The sequence below is a fragment of the Bubalus bubalis genome, chromosome 24 (assembly GCF_019923935.1).
Source record: "Bubalus bubalis isolate 160015118507 breed Murrah chromosome 24, NDDB_SH_1, whole genome shotgun sequence".
NCBI lineage: Eukaryota > Metazoa > Chordata > Mammalia > Artiodactyla > Bovidae > Bubalus > Bubalus bubalis.
The window spans coordinates 8,572,199-8,593,198 of NC_059180.1; the positions used below are offsets into that span (position 1 = coordinate 8,572,199).

The 21,000-nt window shown below is 39.6% G+C and overlaps 1 protein-coding gene and 1 pseudogene across 3 annotated transcripts in view; one reads left to right on the forward strand and one right to left on the reverse strand.

The window, feature by feature from the left end:
• BAZ1B (bromodomain adjacent to zinc finger domain 1B) overlaps positions 1–21,000 on the reverse strand; it is a 57,017-nt gene that overhangs the window by 11,770 nt on the left and 24,247 nt on the right. For all 3 annotated transcript variants that reach the window (XM_025275193.3, XM_044935675.2, XM_044935676.2), the window contains 7 exons: positions 11,839–13,540; positions 9,823–9,961; positions 9,193–9,326; positions 7,516–7,621; positions 6,710–6,808; positions 5,570–5,747; positions 3,531–3,713 (listed from right to left, as the gene is read on the reverse strand). In XM_025275193.3, coding sequence (XP_025130978.1) covers positions 3,531–3,713; positions 5,570–5,747; positions 6,710–6,808; positions 7,516–7,621; positions 9,193–9,326; positions 9,823–9,961; positions 11,839–13,540 — 2,541 coding nt within the window. The remainder of the gene's footprint in view (positions 1–3,530; positions 3,714–5,569; positions 5,748–6,709; positions 6,809–7,515; positions 7,622–9,192; positions 9,327–9,822; positions 9,962–11,838; positions 13,541–21,000) is intronic.
• LOC102413580 lies at positions 17,426–17,782 on the forward strand (annotated as a pseudogene).

The window sequence follows — 21,000 nt, forward strand, 5'->3', positions numbered from 1 at the left end:
CAAGATCTCAGCAATCTGGGCCAGGTCTCCTGATCCCCCATCCGGCGCTGCTGGCATTTATACATTAGCTCCTGTTTTATCCACTGTGTTATTCATCCAGACCAGCCTTGTCTTGAGTTTAGTTCAGTTCAGCCGCTCAGTCATATCTGACTCTTTGCGACCCCAGGGACTGCAGCATGCCAGGCTTCCATGTCCATCACCAACTCCTGGAGCTTGCTCAAACTCATGTCCAATGAGTCAGTGATGCCATCCAACCATCTCATCCTCTCTTGTCCCCTTTGCCTCCTGCCTTCAATCTTTCCCAGCATCAGGGTCTTTTCCAATGACTTTGCTTCAGAAGGCCAAAGTATTGGAGTTTCAGCTTCAGCATCAGTCCTTCCAATGAACATTCAGGACTGATCTCCTTTAGGACTGACTGGTTGGATCTCCTTGCAGGCCAAGGGACTCTCAAGAGTCTTCTCCAACACCACAGTTCAAAAGCATCAATTCTTTGGTGCTCAGTCTTCTTTACAGTCCAACTCTCACATCCATTCATGACTACTGGAAAAACCATAGCTTTGACCTAGATGGACCTTTGTTGGCATCAAAGGCCTTGTCTTCAACCAGCCTCTAATTTCAAGAACAAAAACAACTGGCACTCAACATTTCAAAGAACATCTTAGTCTCCTTCCACTGCACAAAATTCCAAACAGTCTAGAACATTAAATAAAAACAAAAACCACATTATCCAAGATTTAAAAACAGATCAACAGCAGCTAGATAAAGGTTTTACAGTCAACACAGCGCCATCATGTCAATGCTCTGCCTTGCAGTACTGCTGGGAAGCCAGACACATTATTCTGATGAAAAGTCAAATTCTCCAACATATTTAAGTCAAGTTGGGCCCTAGAAACAGCAGAAGTGTATATAACAAAATTAAGGGGAAGCCAGCTTATGGGCAAGCCACCATTAATTCCCTTTACCTAACACTAAAAAGACAACAACATATTTTGACAAGAATATAATGAGGCGTCAGACTATATTCTTCCATAAAAGAATGTTTATAATGGAAAAACATAACCGGCTTGTCAAGACAAATGCATCCAAAGTAAACAGAGAGCCTAACAGAACCCAGGATTTCGCCCAACTATAAAACATCTTTCCCACTGAATGCCAGAAAATGAAATAAACATTAAATAATTGAAATAACTGACTACCACATGAAGGGATTTAAGAGATAATCTACTTTCACAAATAAGGAAACTGAAGCACAGATTAGAAACTGACATTAGCTCAATGCAACAGCCTAGTGCCAGCTGAAAAACCCTGGCCCGTGCTAAGTGGAAACCTTCAAAGCAAAGGACAGTGGAAAATTTCAGAGCTGTGGCAAGGCTGACCTTCGGTGGGGAACTGCAGGGCATAATGCCATTTTAATGGAGAACATTGTTGAACTACTTAGTCGGCAACCTAATTGATTTTCCAAGAAACTCCTCCATGTTTTCCATTTGTGTGCTATGTGTCTGGGCCCCAAGGTTAAAAAAAGTGCTCATATTTTCCTCCCCAAACAAGCTAAGAATCATCTCATATGACAAACTGAAAAGAGGTTACTTCACTATGGGGTTGAATACTAAAAAGGAACTTAATGAGAACGCTATATAGCTACTAGTTCCCAATGAGAAGAAAATAAATAATATGAGTAAAGGAATGGCAAGGAAAGATCACATCAAGGAGGAGACTGTCCTGAATAGAACTGGGTTAAAAACGAAACCCATGAAGCATTCAGCAAGGCTGAAAGCATGCCTAATGAGAAGAGATTCAGCAAAGGAGAGTATGAACTGTCTGATGTCTTATTTCACCTAGAGGTTACCTGGATGCTGTATTCCTGTAAGACAATGACATGTGTGTGAAAGCTGAGTCTGTGTCATGAATTAATAGTTTAAAGTTTATCTAACTTAGTTCACTTTATCTAATCTTAGTTCTCTGCTCACCTCTCACCTAAAATGTTTCTTGTATCATATATCACTCTCCGTTTTAGGAAGAAACTTGGGGGGAACATGACAACTGTGTACAACTCCCAGAGGAGCTTCAGAGAGTAAACTCCTTCCATGTCAACTCAGAGGACGAAACAAGGACCAGTGGTCAGTGATGAGCGGCAACTCCAGCTCAGACTAACACTGCGCCCACCCCTCTCCACAGCCTGATTAATTTCCACTTGTTCTTTAAAATCCAGCTAACAGGTTCTCTCCTCTGGCAAGTGTTAAGCGGCCCTTGGATCCCTCACAGGCGAGCCATGGACTGGTCTTCCTCCATATTCGTCACACTACTCTAAGCATCTCTCACACAGTTCTTGAGGGCAAGGACTTCTGGCTTCTACTTATCACCAAAACCCCCAGACTGTACAAAGTGACCGGCAGAGGCAAGCCAGTCCCAGCCATTATGCAGTGGAATACTTTCCCTTGTTTTCACTTTTCTCCCTCCCCTCCTCTCTCCTTGCCACTTGCTTCAAGCTTAGTCAAAGAAGACAACCTTCCCTGACAGAGGAGGGCCTTTCTTTGCCCAGCGTGCACAAGTAGTTGTGTTCCCTGAACAGAACCTCCAGACAAGCTCTACAGGCCCACAGCAGCATTATTCACAATAGTCAAAAGGTGGCAGTGACTCAAGTGTCCATTGATGGACCAATAAGCACAATGCGGTCTATACACACAATGAAATATTACTGAGTCTTACAAAAGAAGGAAATTCTGGCACATGCTACAACGCAGATAACTTTGAAGAAGTTAAATAAACCAGTCACAAAAAGACAAATGTTGTATGATTCCACTTACATGAGATACCTAGAGTACTCAAATCCAGACACAAAAAGAAAACGATAGCTGCCAGGGACTTGGGGAAGGATGAAGTGGGCAGCTTAGTGTGCAATGGGCAGTTTCAGTTTGGGAAGATAAAAAAAAATTCTGGGGACAGATGGTGGTAATAGTTGCAGAACAATGTGAATGTACTTAATGACACAGATTACATGTAAAAATGGCAAAGTTGTTCATTATGTATATTTTACAATTAAAAAAACATTAAAAACCACCACCCTTCAAAAAAGGGCTTCCCAAATGGCCCAGTGGTAAAGAGTCCATTTGCCAATGCAGGAGACACAGAAGATATGAATTTGATCTCTGGGTCAGGAAGGTCCCCTGGAGGAGGAAACTGCTTGGGAAATCTCATGGACAGAGGAGCCTGGAAGGCTGCCGTCCATGAGGTCGCAAAGAGTCAGACATGACTGAATACACACCCAAACCCCCTTTAAAAACGGAATTTGCTTTGGTAAAGGTAAAAGGTGTGTGTGTTGGGGGTTTGGGGGTGTCTAACACAGTATCCAGCACTGTAGGCAGGGCTGTGCTCCACAGACCAGTTTGAAAACATTTGGAGAAAGGGATAAAGATCAGACACTGGCTCAGGGAACAGTGCTTATGCAGCTACAAGGCACAGGGTTAGATAATTTTAACAGCAGATTACATATTTCTACAGTCATAAAATGACATGTTCATTAGCTAAAATACCTTTGCTTCCTCTGCCATTTTTTTCTCTTCATCCACCTCTTCAGTCTTAGCTGAATCTTCACTTTGGAGTTTTCTTCTCTTCTGCTTGGGAGCCATGAAGCCTTGGAGAAACTTCTTTATGACACTGGCTTGAAGGGCAATCACACATTCACCAAAATCCTTCAGTTTCTCTAGTGAAATCACCTACAGAAAACGATTTCAAGACTAGACTGAGTGAAAGGCCAAGAGAAAGATGAAAGCAGACTATCCTCAATTAAATTCAAATCAACCTAAACTGAAACTGGTCACATAACATTAATTTAACTGGGTGCCTCAGTTAAATGGAAGGCTTATACATTTGAAAGTAGCCAGACTACTTGGATATCCCTGATGAAGGGACCCATGAGATGCTGAAACTTGCTCTACTTAAGAAGTTACTGAGCTCATTCATTCCCTGAGCAACCGAGTGCCTACTAAGTACAAATGAGTCTCAAGGCAAAGAAGAACAGAAGGAAAGTAAAAATTTACCATCCCACTAGCTTACAAACTATAAGCCACTAATACGTTTTAGATGATGATCTCATCGAAGCCTCACATTGATTTTATGAATGGAGAAATATAAGCTAGACCACTTTGATCCAAATTATGCTCTACCTTCTCAGTCACACAACACATGCCAATTTAAAAGTACCCTTTTATAACTACAAAGAGAATCAAAATTTGGTCCATTGGAGAAGGGACTGGCAAACCACTCCAGTCTTCTTGCCTTGAGAACCCCATGAACAGTATGAAAAGAGAAGAATGATGATAATCCAATGTTAGCAAGGTATGGGTCTGGGTTTGGCACAAAGTAGGCAACTGATAAATACTTGCTAAATAAAAAAGCAATTACAATATTTGAAACTGGCAGAATCCTTTTGGTTGAATAATTCCTATTAAAAACAAAAACAAATTTGAACAATAAATATGTTTCAATCCTTTTCCCAGGGAATGTACCAAGAACTTATAACAGAGCTAATGAAAAAAAAGTTACATATATAAGATGATATATGATTTGCTGATTGAAATAGCAAAGAAAAAAAGAGAAGCCTGACAATAAAAGATTTACCATATCAACTCCATGGCTTATTATGTACACCAAAGTGATATAAAGACTAGAAGAAATGGGAAGTTCCTATAAAGGAGGGAAAACTGGGGGGGCGGGGGGGGGATCCCCAACTGCTCATAAAAATCATATAACTATTAACACATATAATGCATAAGAACAATTTGAAAAGACTCACCAATATTGATGTTTGGAATTATGTGGACTTCATTATTTAAAATTAACACAAAAATTAGCCTCTCAGGTTCCTCTGTCCATGAAATTCTACAGGCAAGAATACTGGAGTGGGTAGCCATGCCCTTCTCCAGGAGATCTTCCCAATCCAGGGATGGAACCTGGGTCTCCTGCATTCCACGCAGATTCTTTACCATCTGAGCCACCAGGGAAGCCCCATAGTAATAACTGATGGACAGTGTTTTCCAATCTTTTCTCCAGCTTTGATACCTAAACTTATCTAATGTGGGACACAGTGTCTCTTGAACTGGGTCACCTATAACACTTTAGGGTCCTTCTGAGCAGTAAGTGTACCTTCACTGAAATTACCTATTTAGCAGCATGAGTGTTGCCCAACACAAGATTTACTCCACTGAGGTGATGAGGTTAGAGAATGGACAAAAGCGGGATACACAAACGTTTCCTACCCTAAAGCACAGGCATCACGTGGGAATGGACAGGTTAAACAATGTTATGACTATGACTTCAGGACTAGTTTTCTTTCAACTTAACAGAAAAGCTCTTTTTTAACAAAGGTTCGGAGCCAACTATTAGATTTTTCTGGAAACCAGCAAATGATGAAAAGGGAAAAAATACTGTATGTACACAGAGAACTTAGGATTCCACATGTGTCTTTCAAAATAAACATATGATCCCCAGGGTCATCTAGGGAAGCCAAGAAGAGTATCAGGGAACAAGTCCAAATTAACAGACTTCAAGAGTATTTTCCTGATGGCCTTACCCGAGCTTCAAATTCTGAGGTTTCTTCCACATAACCAAGTCCTCCCTTCTGTAACCTTGTTGCAACTTCAATGAGATCACTCCTAAGAAAGTTTAAAAGCTCCTGGTTGCCATCACAGGATTTTAGACCTAAATTTGGCTTCCGGGCCAGATGAATAGAATGAATAATGTCCTGGTACCTAGAAAAGTTGAGGGAAAGGGGAGGAGGAATAAAGGAACTTAAAAAATGATCTACAGATTCCAATGACTTGAATGACATGTTTTATTTCTACAAGACTGATTTAGATCTTTTTAGCTCTGCTTTTTAAAAATCTGTTTCTTACACAAATCTCAAATTTCTTTTTCTTGACTCTTTTTAGAAACACACAGATTGTATTCTGCACATGGTAATTCCAGTATCCTGTGTTTCTTTACCTCTCATTCATGATACCTTATTTGTGTGGGGTTTTTTTAATTTTTTTTTTTTTTTACCATGAGTTTCTTAGAATTGTATCCGTGGAAATTCTTTGACGCCTGGTTTGAAGCTGTGCTCCTCCAGAGAGAATGTTCATTTGTACACTCTCAATTCCCCCCACCCTTCATCCCCTGGTAACTACTAATCTATTTTCTGACTATAAATTTGCCTACTGTGCATGTCTCACGTAAGTGAAATCACACACTACATGCCCTTTTATGTCTGGCTTCTTTGACTAAGCATGATGTTCATCTATGTGGCAGCATATTTCAGCACTTTGCTCCTTTTAATGGTTGAATTTATGCATACACCACATTTTGTTTATTCATCCATCAGTTGATAAAATTGAGGTTGTTTTCATTTTATGGCTATTTTGGATACTGGCAGAATACTTATGAATACTGACCGATGCGGAACGGTGTTTACAAGGCTGCCTAACTCCAGTGAAGCTCTCGGCCTGGTACATGGCATGTTAGTGAAAAACCCTGCTACCCTGTATCCACATGCTTTAATAGCATAATTTTCCAAATAATTATGAGGTGTCAAGAAAATACCAAACAACATAAGAGGGTTACAGGCTTTTAAAATTTTACTTAAGCTTTTATGGCTAAACAACCCCCCCCTCCAAGGTATGTATAATATCTAATGCAGATAAGAAGATGTGAAGACCAAGATGAAAACCCTTACCTCTTCTCTAGTCTCTCTTTAAGCTGACTTTCTCTTATTCCCTGAGGGTGAAGGCAATTTAGCAACTCATCCAGTTCCTTCTGACTATCACATAAAAACCTGCAGGGGCCAAAAAAAAGCTTGTTAACTCTGTGTGTGTGTGTGGGGAGGGGGAATCAAACACTATGGTGGTGGGAGTGGGAAAGCAGAATTCCAACCTCGATCACAAGTAGAACAATTTACTGTTGCCATAAGACCTAATGTTAACTTTATCCCAGGACACTGGAGCCAATGTTTCTGCTAAAATGTAATGAGACAAGTGTACAAATTCATGAAGTTCACTCTTGTCTCTACCCCTTTAAAGAGTAAACATATCCAAAACCAAAGGTGAGCACAACCAAAGCAGCTGATGCGATCACAAAGTAGAAGGGACCCTCTCCAAAACCTAGTTCCCAGCTTAAAGCAGGATAGGCACACAGGAAGATTAATGGCTGTATTTATAATTATTTACTCTTTAATAGAGATGAAAATCCTGCTCTATTCCCAAGCAGACTGAAAGGCATTTTCAATGCTATATAAGATCTATCCTATAATATAGTTACATTACAACAGAAAAGTAAATTCTAAACCTTAAAGCAAACAAATACATTCTTATAAAAAAAAAATCAAGTCGGCTTTTAAAGCAATGAGCTTACATATCCAAGAAATCAGAGTCACACAAAATGCTCTCAATAGTGAATAACTAACTCACTGGTGTCACTGTATCAAATATTTCCTTAACACTGAAAATGAAGAAGAAAGAGCAGCCAGATGAATGCTCACATTACCATAGATTCTGTCCTTGTTTGGGTACAGTGGTCTCGACGGCAATCTCTGCTGCTAGGCTGTGTTGCATGTTCGTGCTTACATTTTTGCCTAGGTTTGCTTTCTTACCTAAGAAAAATGTACACGTTAGGCTGAACACAGCAAGTAACTCCACTCCTAGTTTTAAATCTAAGCAGTACACAGACACTGCCTATTGAATATATCCACATGTACAACAGATGCTAATTTCTCTTAAACATCTTACAGACAGCACAGTATCTGAGACAGTTGCTCTCTAGACAGCTGAACAGTTGTACAGGTCAAAGTTTAAGAGTATCACAAGTTAGAAGGGAGAGAGACAACTAAATATCTCAGAGCTGTTCAGCACAAAGGTATCTGTGGTGAAGTAGACACAACTGAAATATATGAACTACTACTAGTTTAGCCCTGGAAGTGGCTGCAAATGTCAAACAGGATGAACTTTTTTGTAATCCAGCTCCTGTACCCGAATATATGACATTACTAGACAGACCTAAAGCCAGTACTTGAGGCTTTACCTAATCCTACAATTGGTTCTTCCCCCTGCTCCCCTCTCCCGCTTTAACTTGCACATCTTCCCTGCAACATTAACATGTAACCTTGTTGTGTCTTTTCCAGCAGGGAGTTCTGAAGAAACCCTGCCATGCTGGAACTAGACAACAGGAAGGAACAACATCCACCAGGACGCTCTAGAAGTGAAGAAATATGGATGACAACCTCCTCTCGGGAGAAACCGTAACTGTGGGACTGGATTTCTAAAAATAGCTATTAATTTTCTGAGACACATAATAAAACCACAGTCCTTCAACCCCCTGGAATCACTCTCAAGTCTGAAGATCTTCACTTCACATTTGCTGCTCTCGCCTGGATATTTACAAAGTCTGCCCAAACTAGATTTTTCTAAGAGCCACATTTGGACACACAACATAATTCAATATGAAAAATGCCTTAAATTCGAAGTTTAGGGATATACATTAATTTCATTATTTAACAATTTTGTGAGTTTAAAATCTGGATTATGAGTTTCTCTAAAATGAAAGAAAACACTTTTTAAGGAGCAATTTTCATTAGGTTATTATAAAGTACAACTGGAAAGAAGCTTATGGATCATCTAATGCAATGGTTCTCAACAGAAAGCCAGGCTGCCTCTTAGGGGACATCTGGCAGTATCTGGTGGCATGTGGTTGTCACTAACAGCATCCCATTGGCAGAAGTCAGGGATGCGGCTAAACAACCTACAACGCATAGGACAACCTCCTGCTACCAAGAATTATCTGGCCCCAAACGTTAGCACAGTGACGCTGAGAAAATCTGATCTAACCATCTGGTATTTTTAAATTTAAAAATTTTTTTCTTTTAATTTATTTCTTAGGAAAAAAAAAAAAAGAATTACTTTAATTCCAGCCTTTTAAGTACCTACAAAGAGACTCCCAAGGAACAAAGTTTGAAAACTACTTGTATAAATATAATACCCAAATATCCTAATACTCAAGTTTTACAAAGCTGGTAATCAAGTTTTCTTCCTTTTTCTAGGCATTTCACATCTTCCCACCTCACTCAAATAATTCTACCTAAGATGATAAAAGAAATTTACCAAGTGAAAAAAAGTGACAAAGGAAAGACAGTCTTGAGCAGGATAAATAACTAATAGATATACATACTCCGGGGACAGTAGTCCTCATCAAGAGAGTCTGCGTGGTCTTTCCGGTGATGGCTGAATCGGTAGTCAATGCTGTCATGGACCCAGCCTTTCTCAATGAACAAACCTGGAACTTCATCTGAGAAGAGCCAGTATCTATAAATCACAACCAAATGTTAATATTATAATAAAACATGGTGAGCACAGGATAACTTCCTTGTTGAGCAAGATGATTACAGAATGTCATTGAACACTGAGCAGATACAAATTCTAAAGCACAGCATACGAAAATTTGAGGAATTTGAGATTCACTTCCTATCTATAATTTTTATAACTACTAATATTTCTCTGTTTTAGGTTCCACACAATGTATGCAGTTAAAATATCTTACTATTTTTAAAGACTTCTATTAGGATTACATTTCTCCTACCACAATTTAAGCTTCCTATCTGTCGAGTCTTCAAGGACAAGGTCATGTCTTATCTAAATTCATAACCCTAGCAGTTGGCCCAGTAATATACAAATAAATGTGCGATGAGCAATTCTGTGTCCAATATCCACAAAAGGGGAAGGAAGCCTGTCTAATCTTAATACTAACTAGCAACACTGTAACAGCCCTAAGAGATGATAAAAATTGAATTTAATAACTTACCTGTTATGGTTTCGATCTGTCCCAATTGGAGTCCTCCGCATGACTAGCTTTGCCTTGGCAATTCCTTCCTGGAAAGCCTTCTCGGCAGCTGCTTTGTGTTTTCGTATTCGTTCTTCTTCAGCTTCGCGCTCTAGTTTCACTGTTGAAGGTAAAAAGAAGCAATGATTAAATTTTTTTTCTAGTGAATCTTACAAATTTAAACAAGGAGTGAAAAGTGCCTGGTATAAAGCAGATATTCATCAAACCTTCATTTCCTTCTCTTTATTCTGACCTGTTGTTAAGAAATAACATGTAAGGCAGCAATTTCTATCTGGTCCTTCTATGGTCTTTGAATTTTGGTGATGTCTCAGCCATCAACTCAGTGCAAAATGTGTTTTCTCCAAAACTTAATGTCTTATTAATTTTATAATAAATTCATTTTACTTTATTGACTTTATATGTAACCTTAAAACAGTCCTCAAGTGGAATTAATTGAAACATTTTCTGACAAGACTAGCCACATGATCCTCAAAATGATCAGGATGAGTAAGACCAGAATAGTTATTTCAAAACACAAAACAGCACAGTATATCAGTGCTGAGGAATTTAGAAAAAAAGAACTGAGAAAGCAAGAGCAGGGAAGCATTGGCAGATAATAGCAATTACTGCCTACTTAATACAATTTATCAAGTTATTCATCAAGTTAACACTGTCAATGATGAAAAAATTTTTTAATCCATTTACTTGTGGTCATTCCTAAGTTTATTCTATCTAGAAATCTCCCTCAACAAAGAAAGCAGCCCAGGAATTTTGCCTTTTAAGTTTTTCCACAACTGTCACAAATTTTGATACTATAAATAGGGTACTGCTATTTACAATGCCAGAAACGTTACTGCTCTACTGACTGTAACACCTACATGTAGCAAGAAACTGGAAAATGCATCAGTCTAGAGATGTTACTTTAAAAAATTAAGACAAATGTCATCTATTTAAAACCAATACAGGGAAATTCCTAGGAGGTGCAGCAGTTAGGACTTGGCACTTTCACTACCATAGGCCCTACGTATATACACCCAGGAAAAATGAAAACATATGTTCCCACAAAAACTTGTACAGCAATGCCTGTAGCCAGAAGAGTAAAACGAAACAAATGTCCATCAACTGATAAACGGAGAAACAAAATGTGGCATATCCGAATAGTGGAACAATATTTAACCATAAAAAGGAATTAAGTGTTGAAACACGCTACAACCTGAACCTTGAAACCACAGTTAAGTGAAAGAAGCCAGTCACAAGAGACCACATATCAACTCCACTGGTATGATGGAACAGAGCAGGCAAATACAGAGATACAGCCATGGGAGCAGACTGCTTAGGACTGGGCGGGATGAGATCACGGGAACTAAAGGGCATGAGGTATTTTTTTGAGGTGATGAAAGTCTTCTAAAATTGACTGTGATAAAGTCTACACATATCTGTGAATATATTAAAACAATGAACTGTACAATAAACATAGATGAGATGTATACTGTGTGAATTATTTTTTAATAAAGCTGTTTTTTTTTTAAGTTCAGACTTAACAGTGCTAGGAAGCCCCCGGTTTTTATTTCCTTACATCTTAATAAAGGAAAGATTAATATCTGAGGTGCCGACCAAACTGAGGGCTTCAAATACCTTGTCATTCAATTGTTACAGCAATCTTGAGCATATGAGGATAAGCAACTTGCTCAAAGAACTACACAGCTAAGTCAGAGGTGGGGTTTAAACCCAGGTTGGCCCATTCCCAAGTCATACGTTGTTTCCAGCACATCTCCTTGTGGATTTGGTCCTTCACTAGAGCCAGAAAAGATGCCACCATCACACCAATCCAAGTCAAACTCTGCCTGTCAACCAGAATGCCTGGTTGAACACTCCAGCTAGACTCTTACTCACGGAGGAGGATCTGGGTTATCACACACAAAAATAACTGAACAGCTGTGGCACATGAAGACACTACCATGACACCTTAGTGACTTCCATCTTTCCACAAGATTTTACCTTTCATTTCTCTCTCCTGAATCTCCCGCTCCTTCTTAGCCTGAATGGCAAGCAGTCGTCTGCTCTTCACAGCACTGATCATGTCTTCAGCTTCCGTATCTACTTGGGGCTCAAACTTCACGACTTCTTTTTTCCTGTCAGCCTTGCCTAGCCCATTCTCCTCTTTTCCATTTTCTTTGTTCCGGGCTTCCATTTCTTTCCGCTTCTGCTTCTCTGCTCTCTTCTTATCATTCTCTTCCTTCAGCACAGCGAGCCGCTCCTTCCATAGCTCTGCAGACATCTGCTGCCTGGTCTCCATGTGGTCCTGCACGGAATACGTCATGAGAATCCGGTGGCAGAGGGCTGTCAAGATCTGCAGTTTCTCTTCTGATGTGAGTTCAAAAAATTCAGAGGTCTCCAGCTTTTCTAGGAACTCATCTTGGACCTCATTGTCCTCGAATGACGCAGAGTCTTTATTGTCGTCCGCGTCTGAGCCCTCGCTCTCTTCCTGAACGTCCGATTTGCGCAAGCAGAGCCGAACCAGCTCTGACACAGAATGCAGGGTCAGAGGGATTTCCGACAGCTTCATTCCCAGCTCACCATAGTCTTCTGCTATTTCGTCTTGTAACAAGGTCTGCAGGAGGATGACCAACACTCTATTCAAGTATAAAAAGCCACCCTTCTCTGCGCTCAAGGCTTCCATGAGGGACACGGCAGTGATGGGATACTGGGCATCTGGTAGGAGTAACCCGGAGTAACAGCTCAAGAACTCCACCACCATGGCCACGTCCCCAAAGAGTGTGTTGGGCAGCCCCTCGGGGGTATCTACCAATTTAAATGTTGGAAGGGTTTTGCCAGTTAACTCTTGGTCCTCATACCGCTTCTGTTTCTCTAGTCTCTCGAGCATTTCTTTCTCCCTCCGCTCCTTGGCTTTCTCCTTCAACTTCTCTTTCAGCTCCTCTCGTTTCTTTTTCAGATATTCTTTGCGCTGCTCTTCGGACATAGAAGCCCACCTCTTTTTGTGCTCTAGAAGCTCGAAGCGTTTTTGAACAATACTCCGCAGTTCTTCCGGGAGACGCGCTCTGTCTTCGCTGGAGAGGAGACGAGCTGTCTTGGAGATCACGCAGGACAGAGCGCTCTTCTTGTCCTCCCTGTCTTTGTTTTCTTTGTAGTAGGCAATGAGGTGCAGGGCAGCGGGAGGCAGGTGTTTATGAGGCTTGCTAGAGGACCTGGGCGTGCCCCCGGAATTCCGCGGGGCTCGAGTCACCTTCTGAGTGCCTTTGGCCATGTCCAACAAAGTCATCTGCTTCATTTTGGTTTTAGGGGTCTTCAGGCCCTTCTTGGGAGATTTCGAATTCCCTGTGGATTTCTGTCCGTTCAAGATGCCTTTGCCTCTGCCCTTGGCTTTCAAAGGTTTGTCATTGTGCTTCCCCGACTTCTTGCCAGGTGGGCCTTTCTTAGGAATGTGCGGGTTAGCATGTAGCTTGTTGGGCGACATCATCTTCATCACTTCCTCCAGATGCTCCTCTGGAGATCTGGAATTCTTTGAGTTCTTCACTTTGAGTGGCGAGCCGTTCAAGGATTTCTTCAGGTGTACGTGACACCATAACTTAGGATTTAGTGGTGAACTGAGAGAAGAGTTGTCTGTCTTGGATTTCTTTGAGGGCTTCCTGTCTGGAGATCCAGTATTCTTCCTCTTAGTAGATGGGTTGAGAGTCATATACTAGAATTTAAGAACAGAAGCAAAATTAATTTTAAAACCTAATTTAAAGAAATACTGTTTAAGCATCCTAAAGGCCCTCTTCCCATCCACTCAGGTAAAGCTACACATTCATTCTCTTAATGGACATTCCGTCCCTGAGAAAACAAAGCCATCAATATTAGCTAATATTTTATTTACCCTTCTCCACAGAAAATTCTCCTGACACCGAGACTTAAAAATCTATACTCCAGGATGTCCCTGGAGGTCCAGTGGTTAAGACTCCATGCTTCCACGGCAGGGACACAGGTTGGATCCTGGTCAGGGAACTAAGATCCCACATGCCATGCCGCATGGCCAAAAAAAAAAACCTATAATATTAGGCATTTCTGGTATGAGACTACTTTCTTACATATAGATTTTGAGCCTTTAAATACCTTAAAGAAATCTGTGAACTCTTTCCCTGGAAACATAGAAAAATTATGTACACAATTTCAGAGTCCATGGGACCTAGATTAAGGACATCTGATCTAGATAATGGCAACATCTGAGAAATTTTAATATTTACTGCTTGAGACAGATTTGGATTTTTATCCTTTAAACTTCTGTTACAACTGGTGGTATTCTGTGCTTAGGATGAGAGAAAGTATACCATTTAAGTATTTTTGTTTAAATTCAGAAGCATATTTCCTTATTAAGAGTATCAGTAAGTATATTAACAACAAAACACTGTTCATAAATAGGAAGCCTCCCGATCCCTGGCTTTCGGGCTCCCCACACCTCAAGAACCCATTCCCATGAATACATTATTAACTACAAGTCTGATAAGTTTTCAACCTCATACAATTCTCTCCTTGATTATCCTCTCACATCTTTCACATTCACTCCCTTTAGCACCCCAACGCCACAATCCTTCAATCCCAGCAGAACCATTAATTCATTAATCCATTAATTTTATCACATTTTTACCAATCTCACTTCTTCATCCTTTACCCAGATTAAATTCCAGTCAGTCATTCCAATCAACCCTGCATAAATCTACAGTTCCCTTGCTCTATTGTATCTAGTTGGTCCTAGCCTGCGTATGTTGAGATTAAACATGACTAGAATAAAAGACACAAGGACAGTGTGTGGACCTACTTTAGATCTCCACCTTATCCCAATCGTACAGAATGACTTAACAGGTTAGAACCCAGTCAACCTGTCATGATACCACTGTTTCTACTTAAGTGTTTATTAAAACAAAAACAATGTTGATTTTGATGCTTTGAAAGGATATAATTACAAAGAGAAAAGCCTGGCAGTTAAAATAAACTACATGAAATAATAACCAAGCAATGAAAAAGTACCATCAATTCAAAAAAATTTTACTGTTTTAAGTGATTAGGAGAAAGACTAGATAACCCCTAGAATCCTTGATTTCTATTACCAAAAGCAGTTAAGCACACAGAAGGCATTGAGACACAGAAGACTGTAACTTCAAGTTTCTGCCTTTAACAGACTAACTTGTAAAGAAGCAGGCTGGAGGCAGGGGAGCAGACAGACTCGGGGGAGATGAGACCACAGGCAAGGAAGCCACTGGAGACCATCAAGTATGAAATCAGGACCCTTGAAAAGCCAACAGTGAAACAGCTATGGTGAAGCAAGTCTCAGTGATCATACAGAACAGTTATGCTCTTGTTAGAAGTAAACAAAACAGGTACAGTAAAATTTAATAAGCTGTACTATAATGCCAAATAAGATTTAAACATCAAGGATATATGATCATCAGAGAAACAAACTCATAGACCCTAAGTCGCAGAAGAGGTAGAGATACAGTCTGTAATGAATGAGTGGGCTATACTTAAGCAATCCTTCTGGCTAAGTTCTCTAACTTTAAAGGCCAATCTGCCCTTTAAGAACTATAAGCAATTATAGGTTACCATCCCCCTAGCAGGCTGTTTTCATTCCTTGACCAAAACTGGATGTTCTGTTCCCCAATTATCTTCAGTATGGGCTGATAAAAAGGTTTCATAGTTTATAGAATATATACATTATCTGTGACTCAGGGCACATTTTCCCCAGAGGCAAGAATTTCCCACTTCTAGTTCCCCATAACTCTATTTCAAAATGTTAAAAAGAATAAGCAAAGGTAACATGTAAGTTGTGGGTGGAATAGCAACAAAACTTCAAAGAAAACAATATTTCAGAGACCACCCTACAAATCACAGACTAAGGCCCAAAATTACCCTGGCAGGAATTAAAGATAAATACGTGCTTTCCAAAAGTTAATCATCCACTTCAGCTAGACATGGAAAATCTTCAGAGTATAGACATAACAAACTGATGCTTTTTCTAATGTGCAGGATAATAGATTATCTCTAAAGTCATTCCAAAATTTTATCACTAAAAAGGAGATGAGTATGAGACTTCATTTTTACTGTTTTTAATAGGTATCTTTTAATAGGATCTATTATAATTGGGCCACTTTTTAATTTACTGATTACATGTTTATTCAAAAAGCCACTCAAGCATAAATTTCCTTCTACTTAGAAGCACTGTATTACGCAGAAATGATTATGCAAGAAAGAGCTGGGAGGATGGCTTAGCCATGAGATGGTCCAGCAGCCCATTTTTATTTATAAGGTGTGTTTCTTTGCCAAGCCACACTGTGTGTGCGTGCGCGTGTGTGTGTGTATTTTTTTTTTTTTTTTTTTTTCTTAAAAACGAAAGAAATTAACTCACCCAACCCCCTCCCAAAAGGCCGGCTCCCCGCGTGAGCAGTCCTTCAGTAACTGGATCATCTCAGCATAGGGCATGCTGGGCAGCCACAGCCAGTGGGAGCCGGCATGGCAGGGCTCAGGGGGAATCTGAAAAAGTATAAAACCACGTATGTGCTAAGGGTCTACCCTGTCCCCCATTCAGCAAAAGTAATCTACTAGAACAGTGCACAGAGAGGGAGAAAAGAATGGGCACCTGGATTGGCAGTATTATAGCTTTTCTGGCAAAGGCCCTTCTTAACTGATAAACAGGAAAAAATTATTTATGTCTCAGGAACATAAGAGGCTATACAATTCCATAATTGTGTCTATAATTCCACACTTGTTCCCTGTCACCTGGAACAAACCACCACCACAAATAAGGAAATCTAATAAGATAAAAATGAATAAACATTTATATCAGCTCATTCAGATTCTAAATTTAACTTAATAGTTAGAAGTAAGAACCCTGAATTAGAACACTTTGGCAATCTATATTCTGATTCTTATTTCACTCTTCTCATTTGCCCAAGGAACCGTGTTAGGAGCTTCAAGATAACATTCACAGAGTGGGTTCCTCTTGATATCCAGATGCTTTTATTGGCAAATGTGTGAAATGTGTTACTATAAAATAGTTTTAAGTGCTCTGAAAATCCCTTTATTTTTTTAAAGTACTTCAGCTCTAGTCTCTAATTCATAACCAAACTTTACACACCAATTTTATTCAAAGAAAAATTTTAGGACTATAAACACTTACTTGAAATTTTCAGTTATTAGAGATAAGAAATATCTTCTAAAACGTACAATAATTAAGTTTCACTAGTAATCAGACAAAATTACATCACATGCCTTCTGATAAGATTCACTGAGAAGAATACAACAATTCTGTGGTATTTCTAAGCATGAGGATATAAACTCAAACTGAGGAGCATTATGCAAAATAATTGACTTGTATTCTTTAAAATGTCAAGGTTTTTAAAAGACAAAGGAACTGAGATTAGGGAAGGCTACAGAGACATAACAGGTAAAGGTAATACATGATACTACATTAAATCCTACTTGGGCCAAGACAAAAATCTGTTTGGCTAAAAGGATGTTACTGGGACAGTTAGCAAAATCGGAGTTAAAGCTGTGGCTCACTTCTTCCCACACTGACAGCACTCTCGCAGACATGGTGACCATTCCTAAAACCAGCTGGACTTTCTGTAGTCAGTGCCACAAGCACCAGCCCACAGAGAGACACAGTCCAAGAAGCGCAAGCAGTCTATTCTCCAGGGAAAGAAGAGTTACAACAGGAAGCAGAGTGGCTATGGTGGACAGACTAAGCCGGTTTTCCAGAGAAAGGCTAAAACCATAAAGAAGATTTTGCAGAGGCTTGAATGCACTAAGCCCAACTGCAGATCTAAGAGAATGCTGGCTATTAAGATACATGCATGTTGAGCTGGGAGGACGTAAGAAGAGAAAGATCCAAAGTGATTCAGTTCTAAGCTTCTTATTTTGTTTTATTATGAAGATAATAAAATCTTGAGATTATGGCCACTTAAAAGAAAAAACTCTAGATCAGATAACAGTATTGCTTTGATGCTAATTTCTTGATTTTGGTAATTGTACTATAGTTATTAATAGAAAATATCCTTGTCTTTAAGGAAACACATATTCAAGTATTTTGCAAAATGGCGTCCTATCTTATAACCTACTACAAACGGCTCAGAAAAAAATGTGTGTGAAGAGAAAAAAAAAAATGTGGTAAATATTAACATTCAAGGAATCTACTTGAGGAATACACAGAAATTCTTTGCAGTATATGTCAGTTTTTATGCATTAAATTATTTCAAAATAAAATACTTTTTAATGTATTAAGAATCATATTAAACCAATCCAAATTACTTTAGGACTCCAAATGTCTTAAAAAGTATTATTTTCTTGTTGTTGTCTCTATCTGAATGCTTCCCTGCTAGAATATACCAGTTTAAAACATTACGGACAGGGAATTCCCTAGTAGTCCGCTGGTTAGGACTCTGTGTTGCCACTTCAGGGGACATGGGTTCAACCCCTGATCATGGAACTAAGATCATGCATCCTGCATGCTGTGAGGTAAAAAAAATAATAATTATGGACAGACTAACAAAACACTACAGCAGCAATGTATTAAATGAGCTGAGATGGCTGACTGCATCTTAGATGCATGTTATATTATCTAAGTGCCTTATAAATCATTCCTCCAAGTCATTAGGCCTACAAAATGTTTTCCCTAAACTCAACTGTCAGCTGCATTTTTCTCAACGAACAGAACTTCTTAAAGAAATGAATTCACTAGCCACGTACATATTATACCTGCGCTAAACATCACAGGATATTAGATGAGTAAAACAGTTCTTAATCTCAAGTAATTTATGTTCTAAGGTTTCAGTCAATTCAGTTCAGTCACTCAGTCGTGTCAGACTCTTTGCGACCCCATGAATCACAACACGCTAGGCCTCCCTGTCCATCACCAACTCCCGGAATTCACTCAAACTCACGTCCATCAAGTCGGTGATGCCACCCAGCCATCTGATCCTCTGTCATCCCCTTCTCCTCCTGCCCCAAATCCCTCCCAGCATCAGAGACTTTTCCAATGAGTCAACTCTTTGCATCAGGTGGCCAAAGTACTGGAGTTTCAGCTTCAGCATCATTCCTTCCAAAGAACACCCAGGGCTGATCTCCTTCAGAATGGACTAGTTGGATGTCCTTGCAGTCCAAGGGACTCTCAAGAGTCTTCTCCAACACCACAGTTCAAAAGCATCAATTCTTCGGCGATCAGCTTTCTTCACAGTCCAACTCTCACATCCATACATGACCACAGGAAAAACCACAGCCTTGACTAGACGGACCTTTGTTTGCAAAGTGATGTCTCTGCTTTTGAATATGCTATCTAGGTTGGTCATAACTTTCCTTCCAAGGAGTAAGCGTCTTTTAATTTCATGGCTGCAGTCACCATCTGCAGTGATTTTGGAGCCCCCAAAAAATAAAGTCTGACACTGTTTCCATTGTTTCCCCATCTACTTCCTATGAAATGATGGGGCCAGATGCCATGATCTTCATTTTCTGAATGTTGAGCTTTAAGCCAACTCTTTCACTCTCCTCTTTCACTTTCATCAAGAGGCTTTTTAATTCCTCTTCACTTTCTGCCATAAGGGTGGTGTCATCTGCATATCTGAGGTTATTGATATTTCTCCCAGCAATCTTGATTCCAGCTTGTGCTTCTTCCAGTCCAGCGTTTCTCATGATGTACTCTGCATATAAGTTAAATAAGCAAGGTGACAATATACAGCCTTGATGTACTCCTTTTCCTATTTGGAACCAGTCTGTTGTTCCATGTCCAGTTGCTTGAACTGGACATGAACTGTTGCTTCCTGACCTGCATACAAATTTCTCAAGAGGCAAGTCAGATGGTCTGGTATTCCCATCTCTTTCAGAATTTCCCCCAGTTTATTGTGATTCACACAGTCAAAGGCTTTGGCATAGTCCATAAAGCAAAAATAGATGTCTTCCTGGAACTCTCTTGCATTTTCAATGATCCAGCGGATGTTGGCAATTTGATCTCTGGTTCCTCTGCTTTTCTAAAACCAGCTTGAACATCAGGAAGTTCACGGTTCACATATTGCTAAAGCCTGGCTTAGAGAATCTTGAGCATTACTTTACTAGTGTGAGATGAGTGCAATTATGCGGTAGTTTAAGCATTCTTTGGCATTGCCTTTCTTTGGGACTGGAATAAAAACTGACCTTTTCCAGTCCTGTGGCCACTGCTGAGTTTTCCAAATTTGCTGGCATATTGAGTGCAGCACTTTCACAGCATCATCTTTCAGGATTTGGAATAGCTCAACTGGAATTCCATCACCTCCACTAGCTTTATTCGTAGTGATGCTTTCTAAGGCCCACTTGACTGCACATTCCAGGATGTTTGGCTCTAGGTGAGTGATCACACCATCGTGATTATCTTGGTCGTGAAGACCTTTTTTGTACAGTTGTAAGGTTTACAAGACCACAAACAGATGCCTATCACCGTATCAGGCTCTGCTCAGATAACACTAAAAAATTCTACTTTTCTAAATAATTTTTCTCTCTCCCACTTAAGCTCTCCCCGCCAGTCCTTTCCTAACACTATTACTCACAACTTGCTTCCTCTCTCCAGACCTCATCTCTCTCTACAGTAGTTGTATTCAGCAGCATCCCAAAGCACTAAATTCTACTAAACCAAAGACAAAAAAATTTTTAACCTATTGCTTTTGGTTCTGATTTTAATGTGTTACTGAAGCAAGCACAAACCCATTGCCTTTGGGATAGGCAGATCACAAGTGATCAACTTTAATTCTCCATGAATTATTTTAAATTTCCTTTATATCAGGAAAGAATCCAAAGTACTTTTTCATGGTCTACTTATCTGTGCCTTAAGTATATTCTGTCTTGGCTGTGATGCCAAAAAGTTTTTTAAGACAGCTGATTTTATAAAAAGGAAAAAGAAACATACATAAACTCAAAAAAGAAGGATCAGTGAAATATCAAATACTATTGGGGAATAAGAAATTACTCTTTAGAGATGCAAAATACATAATAAAATAAGTATACACTCTTAATTTGTAGACTGGTTTTCTTACATGACTCCCCATTTCTCGAAGTAGAATCACTGTCCTCTTACAGCAGTTTAGTCTAAACAAGCTTGTACTCCCTAGTCTCCATCTGAATTACAGCCAAATTTCATTAAGTTAA